This window comes from Rhinoderma darwinii, chromosome 1 (genome assembly GCF_050947455.1).
Source record: "Rhinoderma darwinii isolate aRhiDar2 chromosome 1, aRhiDar2.hap1, whole genome shotgun sequence".
Taxonomy (NCBI): Eukaryota; Metazoa; Chordata; class Amphibia; order Anura; family Rhinodermatidae; genus Rhinoderma; species Rhinoderma darwinii.
The window spans coordinates 137,676,485-137,696,519 of NC_134687.1; the positions used below are offsets into that span (position 1 = coordinate 137,676,485).

General features: G+C 39.9%; 1 protein-coding gene across 1 annotated transcript in view; it reads right to left on the minus strand.

Moving 5' to 3' along the window:
- Positions 1-8,535: 8,535 nt before the first annotated feature.
- The window catches only part of ZNF330 (zinc finger protein 330), a 38,641-nt gene continuing 27,141 nt past the window's right edge, over positions 8,536-20,035 (minus strand). Inside the window, exons 7-10 of the mRNA XM_075860412.1 lie at positions 18,513-18,617; positions 18,221-18,267; positions 13,891-14,008; positions 8,536-9,211 (exon numbers count right to left, since the gene is read on the minus strand). Coding sequence (XP_075716527.1) covers positions 8,940-9,211; positions 13,891-14,008; positions 18,221-18,267; positions 18,513-18,617 — 542 coding nt within the window. The 3' untranslated portion in view covers positions 8,536-8,939. The remainder of the gene's footprint in view (positions 9,212-13,890; positions 14,009-18,220; positions 18,268-18,512; positions 18,618-20,035) is intronic.

The window sequence follows — 20,035 nt, forward strand, 5'->3', positions numbered from 1 at the left end:
TTCCTCCTACGAATCTCTATTGCTCGTATGCGGACCATTATATTGCCTACAATTTTTCTATTATGCTCATTTTGAATGAAGAATATACATGTCTACTAGATTCGTGATTCCCCTTACACTATTGTGATGCCTAATTTCTAGGGAAATATACATTATACAAAGGAGTGTATGACGCTGACCAATCAGTGACCAATCAGCATCATACACTTCTCGCCATTCATTTACACAGCACATAGCGATATAGCTATATCGCTATGTGCAGTCACATAAACACACTATAACGTTACTGCAGTGTCCTGACAATGAATATACCGCTATAGCTAGATCGCTATGTGCTGTGTAAATGAATGGAGAGAAGTGTATGATGCTGATTGGTCACTGATTGGTCAGCGTCATACACTTCTCTCCACAACGCCCACTTGGAACGCCCACTTGGCCAAAAAGTAAAACCAGCCCAGTTGTCCATTAATAAAGTCATTAGCATAAAGCTAATATAGGTCATAACTCCGTCAAAAATGATCGTTTTTCTAAATAAAAACACTGCTGTAATCTACATTACAGCGCCGATCACATCATGTACAAGATAGGCCACTTATAATGTGGTGACAGAGCTTCTTTAATTAGGCACTTAAACTGTGCATATTGTACAGTAGCCTTGTATCACTTTTGTATACCTTTGATTCACTTATTCTGTGTATCTCTTAACATTCACACTACGACATATTTTATTGTGTGTACTGTGTCATTTTGAAGTATTTTGTACTAATTGTATTATGAGCACTTCTGACTGAGTCCTTATATACTGCTGTTGTAAGTATGCTCAGATGCTTGAGAAAGGTCCGAGTGGACTGAAACGTCGCACTGATGGGTGAATAAATCCCTATGTATTTTGGAAGTGCTGCCTCGTCTCTATTTTGTTTGTGGATATCTTTATGTCCAGGCCCCACTATCTCTGAAAAAGAGATATTTCAGAGACTGTGTGTTCTCCTTAGTTATTGAGTGGGCAAAATTTCTGCACCGTTGAAAAAAATGAGTATGGTGAAATTATGGTAAAGCTAGAGTATTTTAAGGCTAGGATTTCAGATTGCGGTCAAAAATGGCTTTTTGCTGGGATTTTGCACACTCTGGCTCTGGCACGGTCACTGCAAAACATCACATTTTGACCGTGATGTAGGTCTAGTTGCGCTGTGTGACAATGTTGTGTGAATATGAGAGACAAGGCAGACTGACTACCACTGGAGAAGTAGTACCGTGTTTCCCCGATAGTAAGACACCCCCGATTGTAAGACGTATCGGGGGTTTCTGGGGGGTTGGCTAATATAAGCCGTACCCCGAAAGTAAGACATATGTCTTACTTTCGGGGAAACACGGGGGTATTGCCGCCTCCTGCCCACTTCCGCGCCGCCCCCCTCTCCATAAGTCACCGCGCCGAAATACGGTAATGCAGGATAAAAGTTAAAGAAATTCATACTTACCCGGCCGTTGTCTTGGTGACGCGTCCCTCTCTTCACATCCAGCCCGACATCCCTGGATGACGCGGCAGTCCATGTGACCGCTGCAGCCTGTGATTGACCTGTGATTGGCTGCAGCGGTCACATGGCCTGAAACGTCATCCAGGGATGTCAGGCCGGATGTCGAGAGGGACGCGTCACCAAGGCAACGGCCGGGAGACCGGACTGGAGGAAGCAGGAAGTTCTTGGTAAGTATGAACGTCTTTTCTTTTTTTTCCAATATAAGACATACCCCGAAAGTAAGACATAGTGGGGCTTTTGGGGATAAAAAGAAAGTAAGACACTGTCTTACTTTCAGGGAAACACGGTAGGACCAAATCCAGCGCTTGAGGTAAGTTCCACTTTTATTAATAGTAAATCAAGTTTAAAAATGACAAAGTAGTGGATAATGTAACAGAATACCGAGATGGGTGGAAGGTGAAAGATCAAAAATTGCCTTCGTTAATTTTGCCTACGCTTTTCTGACACGTCTTGTGTCCTTACTCATGGCATGCATGAAAAACTACCACTGCTCTATACTCTCAACCTATACATAAAAAGAGTGAATTAAAGCGTAACTAAACGTTCAATCAACTTTTTATTTTCTAGCAGCATGTGTAATATAAATATATTTTGTAATACTTTATTAATGAATTTGGGCTCCTTTTTGTGTTATATGTGATTTAAATGGCCACTCTCACACTCTTCTACTGCATTTTATTTCTTGTATCCATACAGTTTGAATGTATCTGTGTACGGACTCTGCTACCTGTGAGTACAGGTAGGCGGAGGCCCCATCCTGATGTCAGATGTGCACGCCCCCATCGTGACGTCAGGAAGGTCTCCCTGCCTCTATATACTATACAATTCTCTATGGAGCAACCGGCAGCAGAGGAGCACAGGGAAAAGACTGTGATGAGCTCTGCTGCTGTCTGGTCTCTAGTAAGTGTAGGGTGCTTCACTAGAAGAAGCGCAGGTCTGGCGGCGGCTCACTTGTACCCTCGCTAGACCTGCGCTTCTTCTGCTACTGACACATACTAGAGACCTCGCCTCTCACACATACTAGAGACCGGACAGCAGCAGAGCTCATCACAACCTCTTCCCTGCGCTCTGCTGCTGCCAGTTACAGTACTGAAGACAGAGCCGCCATGAGGGCAGTACTAGTTGTACTGCTGTCAGGGGCCTGCCACATCCATGAAAAAAAGAAGCCCGCCCGACCGATGCAAAAGACAACAGTGCTGCAAAGGAACCTTTGGTTCTTCGGATTGGCTGGCTGTTTAGGTGCATGATGGGAACTATGGGCAGATTGAATATTGCATACAGTACTGGCAAACATCACACACAGTAAGACACGCCCCTAGCAACTGGCCAGAATCAGGAAGTGTGAGAAAATAGATGTGGACTATTTCACAAGAAAAAAAAGGTGCAAGAAGGTACTTTGAAGTGAAAAAAAATTGCGAGTAATGTAATCACAGAAGTGCAGTTTAAATATTTTTTTTTGCAACAGTTTAGTTACGCTTTAAAAGGAGTGTATAAATAAATATCTTTAAATATCGTTATTGTCAAAATATAATAAAAATCAGTCACACTGGGAATGTTGTTGGCAACATCACAGGGACATAGTTAGGTGAGGCTAAATTCACACTAGCGTTGTCTCCCGTTTAGGTTTCTTCCGTCATGGGAACAGATGACCGAAAATCCAAACGGAAAGCATCCCTTCCGTTTGAATTACCATTGATTTCTATGGTAACTCTTTTGTTTCAGTTGGATTCCATTTGCCTCCGTTCACTAGGTTGCTGTTTTTTTCACGGTGCAGACTGCACTTTTGCTTCTGTGAAAAAAACGGAAACCTAGTGAACGGAGTGCAGTTATCTAATGGAATGTGATGAACTGTATAAATATTTGTGTATGCAATTTCTGTTTTATTTATATTGGATTCACTGCTCTAGACAGTAGGGGAGTAGTTTATCAACCTTTCTATGCCAGTTTTCTGGCGTAGAAAAAGTCTTAAAAGAGCCCAAAAGTTTAGAATTGAAGAAAATTTAGATTTTGGCCTTTTTATGCCCCCCTCGCCACTTTTGCGGAAAGGGGCGTGGCATTGGAAGAGTGGGCCGGGGTACAGCAGCATGCAAGTTTATTCGAATTGAAACCAGAAAACTGGTGATTTCACTCTATAGGGTGTAGCAGTATAGCGGCATGCGCTGAGCCCCTATCCCCCCCCCCCATTGGATAGTTAAGAAAAATAAAAATAATTAATTATACTCACCTTACCACTCTTCTCCCTCCTGGCTCTTACAACATGCCGATGCCGGGCAGCGTCAGGATGTTGTATGCGACAGCACTGATAACGTTAAAGTGCTGCGTCGCATATAAGGCTCTAACTTTGGCTGCGTCAGGACTTTGTATGAGCCACGGTGGAATGATTAGGGGAAACGGAGTGGAGAAGAAGAGCAGTGAGGTGAGTGTTTTTTTTTGTTTTTTTAAAAAATTTGGCCCAATGTGGGGGGAATAGATGGCGGGTGGATGTGGTAGTTGATACACATTTGTGGCGTACAGCCCGCCAGAAAGATGCTACACATTTTTTAACAGACTTTCGCCTCTTTATAAATGTGTCGCATTTTGTTCCAAATTTTCGATTTATTAAGACTGGCATGTGAAAAGCCAGTCTTAGTAAAATGCCCTCTAGGTTCCCAGCCTGGGGTACACACCATGACTCTAGAAAGTGTTTACACGGTCTGCATGCTGTGCTTTTAATGTGCAGTGCAGTATATGGTTAAACCATTAGGGGTACTTTGATGTACCGTAATTTATTCGAGTAGGTAGTACTTGGCTTAGAAACACTGGTCTAGTTCCTGAATGTCAGAGAAGGTCTGTTCTCTCTGACAGTAATCTCTGTATGGCTAACCAAAGAATGTAAAGGATTTACAAAATACTAATATAAATACAGCTGTATAAATGCTTTTTACATGAAGCGCACATTGCGGTTTCTATCTATTATCTAGTATTTATACCACTTTATAGTTGATGACATTCATAAAGTTCCTGCACATTATTTACACATCATGTTATTACCTTTAAATCCCTTCTAATTTGCAGTAATATTCCTTTACTCTGACATAAATAGAAGCTGCTCTGTGCTATAGAAAACTCAACAGGAGATATTCTGGGTTATAGAAAAGCATATGAAACTTATGTGTTAACCTGTTAGTGACCGGCCCATAGTGTTTCTACGTCGGTCACTAACAGGCCTTATTCCGATGCCATAGACTTTTTACGTCGCTGCATCAGAATAAGTAAACAGAGCAGGGAGCTGTCAAATCTCCCTGCTCTCAGCTGCCAGAGGTAGCTGAGGGCCTGTCCCTGCTCACCCGTTTAACCCTTCAGATGCGGTGCTGAATAGTGTGCACCGCATCTGAGTGGTTTTGGAGAGAGGGAGGGAGCTCCCTCTCATCCCACTGACACCCAGCGATAAGATTGCCGAGTGTCTGTGTCTCCGATGGCAGCCGGGGGCCTAATAAAGGCCCCCAGGTCTGCCTGTCGTGAATGCCTGCTAGATCATGCCGGAGGCATGACCTAGCAGATGCCTGTCCGTTTCACACGGACAGGCATAATACACTGCAATACAGAAGTATTGCAGTGTATTATAAATGCGATCGGATAATCACATAGTGAAGTCTCCTAGTGGGACTAGTAAAAAAGTTTAAAAAAAAGTTTCATAAAAAGCGGAAAAAAAAAAAAAAGAAAAAACCCACTTTTCCCCCTTACAAACTTCTTTATTATTAACAAACAAAATAAAGTAAAAAAGTTACACATATTTGTTATCGCCGCGTCCGTAACAACCCTGACTATAAAGCTATTACATCATTTAACCCGCACTGTGAACGTCGTAAAAAAAATGTGATAAAAAGTGATCAAAAAGTCGCATTTACCCCAAAATGGTACCGATAAAAACTACAAGTCGTCCCGCAAAAAAAAAGCCCTCCTACAGCTGCATCGGCGAAAAAATAAAAACTTTACAGCTCTTCAAATATGGAGACACAAAAACAAATAATTTTGAAAAAAATGTGTTTTTACAGTGTAAAAGTAGTAAAACATACAAAAACGATACAAATTTGGTATCGTTGCAATCGTAACAACCCGCTGAATAAAGTTACTGTGTTATTTATATCACACGGTAAACGGCGTAAATATAGGACGCAAAAAAGTGTGGCGAAATTGCTGGTTTTTTTTCTTTTCCCCCCAAAAAGAAAGTTAATAAAAGTTGATCAATAAATTATATGTACCCCAAAATGGTGCTATTAAAAATTACAACTTGTCCCGCAAAAAACAAGACCTTATACAGCTATGTTGAGGCAAAAATGAAAAGGCTATAGCTCTTTGAATGAGACTATGGAAAAACGTAAAAAATGGCTTGGTCATTAAGGTCTAAAATAGGCCGGTCACTAGTGACCGCCAATACGCCTTTTAACGGCGGCCACTAACGGGCTTTATTCTGATGCATGTGCCTTTTTACGGCACTGCATCAGGATAAAGTAAACAGAGCAGGCGTGTCAAATATCCCCGCTCTCAGCTGCTAGAGGCAGCTGAGGGCTGGGGGCGTCCCTGCTCTGCCGGGTGAGATCGATATTAGTATCGATCTCACCCGTTTAACCCTTCAGATGCGGTGCGCAATAGCGTGCACCGCATCTGAGTGGTTTTGGAGAGAGGGAGGGAGCTCCCTCTCTCTCCCACCGACACCCGGCGATACGATCGCCGAGTGTCTGTGTCTCTAATGGCAGCCGGGGGCCTAATAAAGGCCCCCAGGTCTGCCTGGAGCGACTGCCTGCTAGATCATGCCGGAGGCATGACCTAGCAGATGCCTGGCCGTTTTAAACGGACAGGCAGTAATACACTGCAATACAAAAGTATTGCAGTGTATTACAATAGCGATCGGAGAATCGCATATTATAGTCCCCTAGTGGGACTAGTAAAAAAGTAAAAAAAAAGTTTAATAAAGTTAATGAAAAAAAAAATGTGAAAAAAAAAGAAAAACCCAGCTTTTCCCCTTACACAATGCTTTACTATTAAAAAAACAAAATAAAGTAAAAAAGTTACACATATTTGGTATCGCCGCGTCCGTAACGACCCCGACTATAAATCTATAACATTATTTAACCCGCACGGTGAACACCGTAAAAAAATTAATAAAAAACTATGGAAAAATTGCTGTTTTCTGTGAATCCTGACTTTAAAAAAAATTTATAAAAAGTGATCAAAAAGTCGCATCTACTCCAAAATGATACCAATAAAAACTACAAGTCTTCCCGCAAAAAAAAAGCCCTCATACAACCGCATCGGCGAAAAAATGAAAACGTTACGGCTCTTCAAATATGGAGACACAAAAACAAATAATTTTGAAAAAAAAGCGTTTTTACTGTGTAAAAGTAGTAAAACATACAAAAACTATACAAATTTGGTATCGTTGCAATCGTAACAACCCACTGAATAAAGTTATTGCGTTATTTATATCACACGGTAAACGCCGTTGATTTAAGACGCAAAAAAAGAGTGGCGAAATTTCAGTTTTTTTTCTATTCCCCCCCAAAAAAAAGTTAATAAAAGTTAATCAATAAATAATATGTCCCCCAAAATGGTGCCATTAAAAAGTACAACTTGTCCCGCAAAAAACAAGAGCTTATACAGCTATGTCAACGCAAAAATAAAAGAGTTATAGCTCTTGGAATGCGACGATGGAAAAACGTAAAAAATGGCTTGGTCATTAAGGTCTAAAATAGGCTTGTCATTAAGGGGTTAAAGGACCACCAAACATAAAATCCAAACAAAGAAAAATGATCAACAAATGAAATCTGACAAAATAATGACCCTCAAACACTATTATTAAGGCTTTTTTGCTTTTTTTGTGCGGCCGGATGTTACATTAAAGAGTAACTACATTTTCATCAAACATTTGATGTTATAGAGACATAAAAAGTTTGGATCTGTGGGGGTCCATGTGCTGAGACCCCCACCATTGCTGAAATGAAGTTGCAGGATGCTCAGCTGAGCGCCCTGCACCTACAGCTGTGATCAGCGCTCCCTGTCAAGCTGAAGACAGCTTACAGACGTTCTGTGAGTGCCGTCTTCAGCCTGACGAGGAGCGCTTCGGCACCTTCGTTTCAGCACCGGTGGGGGTCTCAGCACCCGGACCCCCACCGATCTAAACGTTTGATACATCTCCATGACATATGAAGTTTGATGAAAGTGTAGTTCCTATTTAAAGTCTATAGCAAAGTAACAAACGTACTACACACAACTGCGTTTTCGTTTGTGGCAATTTTGAAACAATTTTGTGGTCAGCAGTGTTTTTTTCCAAACGCAGAATGCCCTGGTTATGGCGTTTTTTGAGGTGTTTTTTCCCCATAGGTTTCTCTATAGGATTTCAAAAACGCCTGACAAAAAGCATGTACAAAATTACACCAAATAAAAAACGCCACTTAAAACGCATGTTACATTTTAATACCGCTAGCGTTTTTAGAAGCAATTTTTTGAAAAAAATTCTGTGTGTGAAGGAGGCCTAAGAATGGCGCATTAAACGCCAGTCTTCATAAATTCCCCCCATTGACTTGAATGGGCACTAGGTAATGCTTCGTTTAGAAGGATCATTGCACTTATATTTTGAGGCCCCTTTAACACAGTAAACAAAACAAGTACAAGTGGTAGTCTGATCAAATCTACTGGTCACCAGTAAAAGGGAATAAAAGCAAAGCGATCAATTTTCAAGTAATAATTTGATATTATTTTATTACTTCAAACTAAATGCAGTCACCTTCAGCAGTTATGGAATATAACCTCTAGTCAGGCTCTATGGTGTCCAGGTGATTCATACAAACGTATTCTCCATGCTGCAGTAAAGAAATGCCCATAAAAAAATGACCATATATTATTCCCTGAAAAATACCAACGTGTTATCACTATGCATGCTCACCTAGGAAACCATAAATAAAACAGCATTGACAATCTGAAGTCCAGGTTCAATTTCCTTAAATAAATGATTCATGAAAAACTATTTGGTCTTGATGACTTTTTAATACACGAACAAAGATGATATAACCATACATTTAACAACGCAATTTCAAACCTTTTTTTTTTTTACACAGCAAGTTACTTCATTTCTGATCGGTACTACGGTTAAATGTATGGTGATGTAAGCATTCGGCCTAGTTGTACTAACCTGACAGCTTGGTTGCACTGATATCTTCCTGCTAATCCCAAATATTAAAAATTACCAAGAACACGTAACTAATATGGCACCTCATAATTTTCTTTGCAAAAAAATAACATACCCATACTGCCATTGACCATTAAAGAGACCCTACATATTCATTTTTTTACTGCTTGGGACCTGGTTGATTCAAGCACTGACATGTCATTGTCTAAAAATGCGTACGTAACCTACATATGCTTCATAATTCACTCCTGGGATTCTTCATAGTGGGCATAGCCACTGGCATATGTCCTGCCTAAATTCAAGTGACTAAATGGTACGGAAGCCTCTGTATCAGAGTCCTTATCCCCTTCCTCATCACATTCCTCATCATCTTCCTCTTCGTCATCGTCGTCTTCGTCATCATAGTTTATGTTCGTACCGCCAGAGGCAAGATTCTTCCAGTAGTTTTCATAACCAGAAGCCCCATCGTCTTCATCATCAGCGCCACTCTGCCTGCCAAACTTAAGTGTGCGTGCTAAAGAATATACAAAGTAAACACTAGATTAATAGTATACAACATCAATCCGATTTACAGGTACATACTGATATTTTACGACTGGACTTTAAGGGGGTTGTACTTTAATGTGTTATCGTTGAAGGATAGACCAATGGATACCCTTCAGACCATGAGAACAAAAGGGCTGCGGTGGGGAGAAATATTAAGATTGGCGTTTCATATGCGAGTCTTAATAAACAGTTCGCTAGAGTAAAATGCAACACATTTATTAAGAGACAAACTTACTCTTTATTAAATGTGTAACATATTTCGGCTGGCAGTGTGGCCCCATCCCCCCTGATCGGATATAAAAAAATACGTATATACTCAACCTCACCGCTCTGCTTCTCCTTTCAGGCACTCACTGAAGGCCGTGGCTCATACAAGGTGCTGATGCTGAGCAGCATCAGGGCCTTATAGTACTTAAGGTCCTAAATGCTGCGTGACATATAATGCCCTGACCCTGCCCGGCGTTAGTACCTTGTACGAGCCGCTGCCATCAGTGGGAGCTTGAAGGGGGAAGCGGAGTAATACAGTATATATATATACACACACACACACACATACATATATATATATATATTCACACACACACATATATATATATATATATATATATATATATATATATACGTACACATACATATATATACACACACACATACATACATATATATATATATACACACACACACACATATATATACACACATACATATATATATATACACACATGCATACATATATTAATATATGTTGTGGTTTTGGTTTTTTTTCTCTTATTTTATTGTCCGATGGTGAAGGGGGTAGGAAAGGGGGGTAGTTTGATTTGGGGGGGGTCCGGGTTCTGGGACAGGCTTCTACTTTACTACGTGCCACAGGGTGAAATCTATGCCAGCTGGGAGCTAGTATAGATTTACGTTATTTTTCTAGTTTGCAAAATTGGCGAAAGCAGAGTAAAATGCCCATAAGGCTCTGTTCACACGCATGATTTAAGCTTCCCATTGACAACGGAAAAGTGCGTTGTTAGTCCATACGACGCATTTTTTTACGCAGGTGTATTTAAAAACGTGTTGTGTAAAAAAAAGAAGAACAGTCGGGGCAATTCTTTGGCACGTAAAACACACCTAATTCCCCTAGTCAATCGGAGTCCTAATCATGCGCAAAAAAAACATGCAGAAAGCGTGCGCAAAAAACTACGCAAACACGTAAAAATCTCCTGTATTTTAAAAAGCGCTTTGAAAAAAACGCTACCGTTCTTGACACGTTTACATGTCGTTTTTTTTTTTTGGAACCCGTGTGAACAAGGCCTAAATGGCAATTTTCACTCAAAATGGCGACTTTTGGACCTTTTTTACGCGAATGAATTCGCCCAAATATTTACAGTCACAGTGACACACTTGCACTGTGTCTGGAATAGTTGAGACGCGATGGCAGAAGATACAGTGGCTCCCTAGCCGTTGTTATTCCTGCGATCACACATTGATGGCATATCCTGGATATCACCCTATTTCATGTTGAATTGCTCAATATATGATGTGATAAATGGCAAAAGATGAGAACGGTTTTATGCATTTTCCTAAACATTTTGCATGTATTTGCTTACATATTTAAATCAACTGTATTGTCAAATGATCTGTTACAAATATTCAAACTACTTCACTTCCATTTAATCATCAAATTCATCCATTGAACATTTTATTCTTCTATTATCTACTTCTAAATAGAATGTTAGGAATTTATATTATGATACTTGAGACAGAGAGAGACCGCACCACCTGGGAATATTAAAGCAGAGCGGTCACCATACTATGCCGCCTTGTTCAAGTACAACATAGTATGGGGACAGTTCTGCTCTACTATTAGCCCGAACCACACAAAACAATATTAACCCTTTTAGCTAATAGCAACTAGCAAAGAATACATGCTTTTTACCCCGATCTATGCCACTGTATGCTTCTGTTAGCCAAATGGCACATTTATTAGTGCTGTTTTGGCTAATAGTGCAGTGGACCTGTCTCCCGTGTATCCGCTTTAAAGGGGTATTTCACTTTCCAAAATTCACGTTACTTTTTGGTATAATTAAAAATTATACCATTTACCAATATATTTGCCATATTAATTCCTCACAGTTATTAAGATCTCTGCTTGTTGTTATTAAGTAGGAACAATCATTGTTTACTTTCAGTGGATAAAATTCTGTCCATGGTCATGTGACACAGGTGCTGGGATTCTTACAGTCTGTGTATCAGAGCTGTGTCTTCTAACGACCCCAGCACCTGTGTGTCCATCACATGACCATGGACAGAATTTCATCCACTGTAAGTAAATAATGAAGGTTCCTACTAAATTCCTCGCAGTTTTCAAGATCTCTGCTTGTTGTTATTAACAGAAAGTATATTGTAAAATTCTAGAACCTTTAATTTTACAAAAAAAATTAGATGAACGGACAACCCCTGTAACACTAGTAAATGTACACAGTAAAGCACCTATTTAAATATACTTATGTGTGTGGTAATGCATGTGTTCCTGAATATACCTATGTTCTACTATCGGAGACCACCAAACCTGAAGGATAAGCTGGTGAGATCAGATATGGGTCCCACTAGGGTAGGTCAACAAATGTTTTTACATCCCCCTAAAAAGGGCAGTTTTCGGTGTCTCAACTGCACGAATTGTACACTTATGTTGAAGGGTCATTCCTTTAAACATCCAGAGACGGGTCGAGAATTTCTGATCAGACATTTCCTTACATGTGATACCACCTTTGTTATTTACGTACTCCAATGTCCTTGTCACCTGTTATATGTGGGGGAAACATCTTTGGATGTTAAAACCCGTTTAAATCAACACAGGTACACAATACGTAAAAAGAGACTGGATCTTCCGGTATCAAAGCATTTTACTGAATTGAGACACAATGACTGAGACCTCAAATTCTGTATCATAGATCACATCCCTCCGCTCAGACGGGGTGGTAATCGTATTAAAATATTGAAGACGAGGGAATTACAGTGGATACATAGATTAAAGACCCTAAGACCACTTGGGTTAAATATTGATTTCCCTTTGGGTAATGCTATATAACTTGTCTCTTCCCTCTATGTCCCTTTGAACTGCACTGATGTCAGCCTCTTTGGAGGTATCTTGATTTTATAGTGTTTATCTGATTTTAATATTTCACTTTTCTATCTATTCACAGATCATGCTTTTTTGTGAAATGGAAGAACACACCAGAAGTGTAATCTGCTAATTAGCTCTCAGTTTTTGAAAACGTTTTTATATTGGCAATAAAAATGATTATCTACTGTATCATCCTCTTGTTTATATGTCAGTATTGTATGTATCAAGCGTTATCAGCACTATGTCTATCACAGGGTCATGTGGGTGGAGCCCATACATTTTCAGCAGGAGGACATAGCGTCCCTTATTTATTTATAATTTAGTCTGTGACGATTTGTGTCCAATACTAAATGTAGAGTGACAGCCACTCCCTGGAATAATACACTACTTTATAGTGTGGGACTGAATAATCAGTGCTTATGAGATACCCTATACAGGATTGAGTGGGGAGGTTTATAGGCACCTATTCACACTACAAATGTGGCTAGTGTGCGTTTTCCATACCCGTGCACTTATTGCCTTTTTCGCCTTAAATGATGGTTGAGCCTTGAGTGCGCTCCTGTGGGTGCTCCTACATATTCTTTTCCCAAAAAGCTATAACCTAGGTTGCGCAAACCCGTAATTTAAAAAAATAGGTTGTCTTCCTACATGTTATATATATATGTATATATGTATTGAACATTGGAGGTAGTGGCACTACTAACTTCGTTTAATTAGTGGACTCTCGCATTTAAGGTGCTGTTCACACTATATACCTTGTGCCACACCTTTGCCTGCTCTATCTTTGGGGCTCTCCTCCATCCTAATATCTAACGATATGGATGGATATCGTCTTTTCCCACAATAAAAATGGCGATCCTGACGTAGTCGATGCGACTGCGCATGCGTGGACATGCGCAATGTAATAGTACACTCCTGACATATTTTACTTCCCGGACATGTGCAGTAGCGCACGAAAGGTGCCGCGATTAGCGCGGCAGCATTTGAAACACTATGGCCGATTACAACATGGTGTGTTTTCCTCATATTATTATGTACTATTTTCACAGGTGATTGCTGTAACCCATTATGTACAATCACGAAAATTCACAGAATTTTATTGTCACTTGTGAATTGGAACCTGCACACTGGCAGGTCATAACATTGCATGTGTTGTTGTTAACGCTTTTTATGATTGCTCGTTCATTATTCACTGCATGTGTGGTCACATGGTGGATTGCCATGTGATGCAAGCACCTCCCACTTGATTGTATTTCCCCTATATATATGCTGTTTGAGTGTGCATTCACTAGCTTGAAAAAGGCTCTATTGAAGAGCTGAAACGTTGCTGTATTGGACTGATGGAATAAAGCACCTTTTCTAATTTTGCTACAACTTTTTGAGTGCTGCCTGTTTTTTGAAAAATATATACCTTGGGAGACTGTGGCCGTATCCCTGGCGGGCTTGCACCCTCATTTTTATGAGACCTGGACTGTGCGGTTGACATTTTTTGTGTACCTATATATATATACTTTTAGGAAAATAAAGAGTCTTACTCGACATGCTCAGATTCTTTGTTTGCTGTGTTTCATGGCCACATTTAGGGCAGGGCGGCTCCTTTCCCTTCTCTGCTTTGAAGACTTTGCTCCGAGCATGATCATCACAGAAACACGCCTGTCCACATTACAATGAAAGATATTATTACAACAGGAAATACTTTTAGACTAGAAGTAATGAACATTTCAGCAACATAAATTTAAGATTGAAACACAGTACCACGTCTGATGGGCATTGAAAAGGGCTTGTCTCCCAAAAACAACACCTGTTAATATGCCATAATAGAGCAAGTGAACTTCATAGACGTGGGGTTTTCCCTATACGGGCCAGAGCTGAGAGCTGCAATAAAGGGAAACGTAAAGCCGGCGTAAACTTCCTCTGCCAAAATTCATGGTTTGCTGTCGGTATGAGAAGCCGGATCCGCACTGATCAGCTGATCGCTGCCTCAGCTTCCATCTGAAAAAGGGGTGGTCTTCATGAGACATCTCCTTTAACCCCTTAGTGAACGCCAACACACCTTTTTACAGCGGTCTCTAAAGGGGCCTTAGGCTAGGCCACAACCTTTTTATGGTCGCCTGGTATAAACCCTGCACGGGTGTCTAGTGTGTTGTAGAGCGGGCACCCGACTGTCTAAGAAGAGCCAAGGTCCTGCTCTAACTGCTGTGATGAGAGAAACCTCTGATCCCTGCCGTTTAACCCCTTTGATGACACTGTCTGTAAGCCCATTGCCGCCCCCTCAGGGTGCCGATGGGTTGCCATGGCAGCCAGAGGCCTAACAATAGCTTTCAGGTCTACCATGTACGGAAGCCTTTTAGACCTTGCCAAAGGCAGAGCCCAATAGGCTCCCTGTTAGTTTGCAATAACACATCGCAATACATTATGATAAGACAATCGCCTCTTCAAGTCCCCTACTGGGACTAAAGAAAAAAAGTTATAGAATTTTGTAAAATGAAAAAAAATGCAAGAAAACATCCCCAAAAATGCATTTTTCCTCTAAAAAGTCCTTTTTTTAGAATTGTATTAAAAAAAAACTACACATAATTAATATTGGCACGTCCGTAATGACTCAAACTATAAAACTATGGAGGTATTAATCTCGCACGGTGAACTAAAACAATGCCAAAATTGCTTTTTTCTGTTCGTCCCGCCTCTCAAAAAAATGAATAAAAATCTTTCAAAAAAGTCACGTGTTCCCCAACATAGTACCAATGTAAACTACAAGTCATAGCGCAAAAAACAAGCCCTGATAAAGCTAAGTCGACGGAAAAATAAAAATGTTATGGCGACACAAAAACATATTATTATTTTTTTGAAACAAGATGTATTTTGGTGCAAAACATTTAGCAAAACATAATAAAAAAAAACTATATACATTTGGTATCGCCGTAATTGTACTGACCCAGATAATAAAATTTTCATGTTATTTATACCAAACACTACACGATGCAAAAACAATGGCGGAATGCTGTTTTTTCTCCATTTCTCCCCCAAAAAAGTTAATAAAAGTTAAATCAATAAGTTATATGTACACCAAAATGATGCCATTAAAAAAAAAAAACTACTTGTTCCACACAAAAACAAGTAGTCATACGGAAATGTTGATTAGGAAAAAAAAAATTATGGCTCTTGGAAAGCGACAATAAAAAAAAATTGCTTGGTTAAGGCCCAATATAGGCTGGCCACTAAAGGGCTAACTATATACCAGACTGATATGTGCCCATTTGTTTTGTTAAGTAACTGAACTGGGACTTTTGCATCTGTTTTCAACTTGTTGCAATCCATTTCTTCGATTTAAAGGGAATTCGTTAGAAGCTCTGAAGTCTCAAAATTGCTGACAGAGCGATGTAGGGTGACGGCTCTAGAAGCCGATCAAGAGACCGATAGAGCCGTTACTCGGAGCAGAGAGGCGGAGCTTGCACCGTGCAGTGCAGGAGCACTTGCACATCAAACGCCCGGCTTAGTGGTACTTGTGATCGGCACGCTAGGGGAATTAAACCTCATTTTCTTAGTCATGCAACTTGCATGGCTGAGACAAAAGGTAAATTAAATTGCCTTCCCCCTCCCCAATATCGTTGGGTCATCAGTTTTGAGGCCTCAAAACTGCTGACAGATTCTCTTTAATGATTTTGGTACATTTATTTCCTGTTTACAGTGGATATAAACAGATGAGTGAAGGATTGATATCATTTTCCATCCAATTCAATGGTTTCTGTTACTGATCATCATGTAAAAAACATCAGAACTGTAGAACGCTAAACTTTCTGACATGTTAAAAAAGACAGAAGCCTAACATACAAATACGGCTCAAAAACTATTTATATTATCCATTGAAATGCATGGGCTGCGCTAAACTAGTTTCTGTTCCTGCTTTTCTGTCAGGGTCTATTCACACAATGTTTTCAAATCCTGCTTTTTTGCCATGACTTTTTGCAAAATCACTTCAGAACACTGCGTTTTTTTGAAAATCACAGCAAAAAAAACATGATTTTAGTGCAATGTGTGAAAAAGACCTCAAACCTGATTTGGAAATGTCTAAGAAAAACACAAGCAGGACCAAATGCAGGGAGCCGATGCAGGGACCAAATGGAGGGAGCCGATGCAGGGACCAAATGCAGGGAGCCGATGCTTACACACTATTTGCAGCCACATGAAAGGCAGTTTAACCCTTTCGCTGACAGGTGGTTTCAGGACGATTTTCATATACACAAATAAAACCGGAATACTAAATATAAAAATAATAGCATAATACCCTGATGCCTATATATTTGACACATTCCAATTAGACACCTGTAAAGTGTTGGGTGGCCTTTTCAAAATCATGGGCGCCTCTGTGTCATTTTCCCTTATATGCTTTGTGATGAAAAAAACAAACCATAAAAAATTCATGTTTGTGGGTAAAAGTCTTTGACATAGAACACTTCCAAATAAAAATTCAAGATGTGTACAGCTCATACATGACGTTAATGCCTACATGCACAAATGGCCTTAAGAGTGGGGGTCATTAGATATGGAGCTGCTCATCTTCTCACCCCTGTAGTACAACCTCCCCCCCACATATCCTCTCTCATTGGTAAAAGGGTGGGTAACATGAAACTAGTGGTAAGTTTTAGGGGCGGTGGTCACACCAACAGGTTGTCTTCTTTGTTCCAGCTCTCACTTGTAACGTCTCCCCCTACACAGACACAAAACCAGCAAGTAAACCTCTTCATCCTGCTCCACCACTAGAAAGGAGCGCTGCTCCCCAAATATTGCAGCTAGAGCTTTGAACCTCATTTGAAAGCTAAGATTCTGGGCTTCAATATGATACCAAGATCTGAACTCTAGTCGTGGCGCCACATTAAAGTCATGATGATTTACATACATCCTGGACAGTGAAAGGGTTAAATACTTGGTTGGTGTCACACAAGCAGTACACATACAGCGTATGTATGTAAAGTTACTAATACCCAGTGTCTACATGGCCTCTTATATGTAGGTGTAGTCAGTCAATACCAAAGATAAAACACCAAACAGATTTGGCGCTAACACACTGCAATAAACAGCAACAGTAACAAAAAACAAATGTTCAACAGTATTTACAGCAACGAGCGACATGTTCTGCTGTATTACATACAAAACCTCCTAACATGTCCTAAGGGGAAGGTGTTGCAGCAGAATGAATAACCTAGTTTAGTATTTCTCAATCGAAGTCCTTAAGGAACCCCGACAGGTCATGTTTTTTTAGGGTTTCCTATAGACCGAATAACTGGCAAATACTGATGACATTATACCTCTTAAAGGGAACCTGTCATGTTGAAGTTGCTGTCCAATTTGCGTGCAGCATGATATAGAGCAGATTTTGTTGAGTAGTTTTATACGTAGTTTGTGGGAAAAGATTCATTCTAACTTGTTATTTATTGATTTAAACCAATGCTTATGCTGGGCTTTGGAGTCCAGTGGGCGGTCCTATTTAGTGATTGACAGTTATTTCTGTATGTACACTCATGAAGGAAGGCTGTCAATCACGGAGTAGGACCGCCCTCTGGACTCTTAAGCCCAGCGTAAGCATGGATTTAAATCAATAAATAAGTTATACAGAATCTCATCCCACAAACTATATGTCAATCTAGTCTAGAGCAAATCCTGCTCTATATATAGCATGCTGCATGCAGATCGGACAGCATAGTCAGTGTGACAGGTTTCCTTTAGATCATGTTTGTAGTACTATAGGAATGATGATCTGTTGGGATTCCTTCAGCACTTGCAATAAAAACACTGATCTAGTATACTTAACAGCACAAAATTAGCTGGTTATTGAAATAAAATAGCATGTATAAAGTGGAGTTATACCTTGCAGCGGAGGCATGAGTGTTGCCCTAAACGATTACAAGAAGCGCCTGTTAATAAAAGAAAATAAAAGTGAAACTTAGCCTATACAAGCTGGGTGAATCCACATGTTGCGGTAAAATTGTGGTGCTAAAATTGCAAATTGTGAACACATCAAAGGAGGATGAGTTTAAAAGATGCCGATACTTATGAGTATTATCAAACCGAGAATGACATATTTATAGTTTTCCGTAATTCAATGTTTTCTATATATTGGTCCAAATACAGTGAAATAAAAAATTTTAAAAAAACTTACACTTAAAGGTTTCAGCCTCCAGTACTTGGCAACTAGCCTGATGTTCAAACTGGTCATCTTCACATAGAAAGTTGTAGCAGAAGGAGCAGCTGAATATCCGGCCACCTGCGCAGCACAAAGATTTGACAGATTATAATCCGGACATATAGAACAGGCATGTTTATACCCAGCATGTAACCAAGGAGATAGGTTGGGAGATATCCCAACCCCTGCACATAACCGTTTCCTACTTTACTGTATGGAAATGAATACTTTAAAAGGCTTCTATGCTGAATTATACAAGTTGGTGCCCAGCACAGCGTCCTCCACTTTAACTAAATCTTTGGCAAGTGACATATTCAGAATTCCCCAAAGAGTCATTTTGCTTATTTCTAAGATATTCTGAGATATGTCACATTTTTCTTGAAATAGAGAACCTTTTATCATCATTTTATGACCGCAAACTGGTCATGAAGCTTATAATGAAACCCACAAACCAATAAATCTCCCCAATTTTAAATGATTAAATAAAAAATAAAAAACTGCATCTGTTAAGCCGCATTCAGATTGCCATAATATTGGCAAATATTGGAGCTGTATATGTAGTACCAAGAACTGGATCAGATCCCATTCAAGACAATGAAAAGAAATCTTTCCCAAATGTACCTTTGGCGTACCCAGTTTTCTGCTGTTGTCAAGTTTGTAATGATCCTGTCTACCCATTTTAAATTTATATTTGACTCAGGGAATATCAGACTCCTAAATGGTAAATCGGATCAGTTATACATTGATACGAGGGAATGTATTACATATAAGTAGACAGAATGCAAACAGCCATAGTAAGGGCTTGTCCACATGTAACGGAATTGCTGCAGAAAACTTCTGCAGCAATTCCGCATAAATTAGCAGGATTTCCGCTTCAGAAAAAAACCCACCATTTCCTGCGTTTTTACTGCAGAAAATGGTGTGGATTTTGCGGTGTTCTATTTAATGTTGGGAGACGGTGACATCTCTAAAAAACGCAGCAATTCAGTCCACTTTCCGCAGCAGGTATTGACACGCTGCGGTACGAAAAAATACGCACCGCAGGTGAATTTCTGCAAGGAAATTTTACGTAGCGTGTGGATGAGATTTGTTAAATCTCACCCACTTTGCTGCTACTGTATTCTGCTGCGTATTTTCCGTCTGCAATTCTAGCAATTCCGTTTTGTGTGGACGAGCCCTAAGAGTTGTAATGGATTGCCATCCAGCTTTCTCAGAAACAGAATGTCTGAACAACCTGACACAAGAGGACGATTAGGAATCCATTCACATGTTGCGGTTGAGGTGTAGTTAGAACCGCATTAAAAAAAAAAACGTTTTAGAAAACCGCATGCATTTTTACTACGATTTGGTGCAGTTTTTCTATGCGGTTGTGTTTTTTTTTTTACCACAACCGCATAGAAAAATGCACCAAATCGTAGTAAAAACACATGTGGGGTTTTTTTTTTTTTATGCCGTTTTTAACTGCACCTCAACTGCAGCGTGTGAATGGATCCTTATGG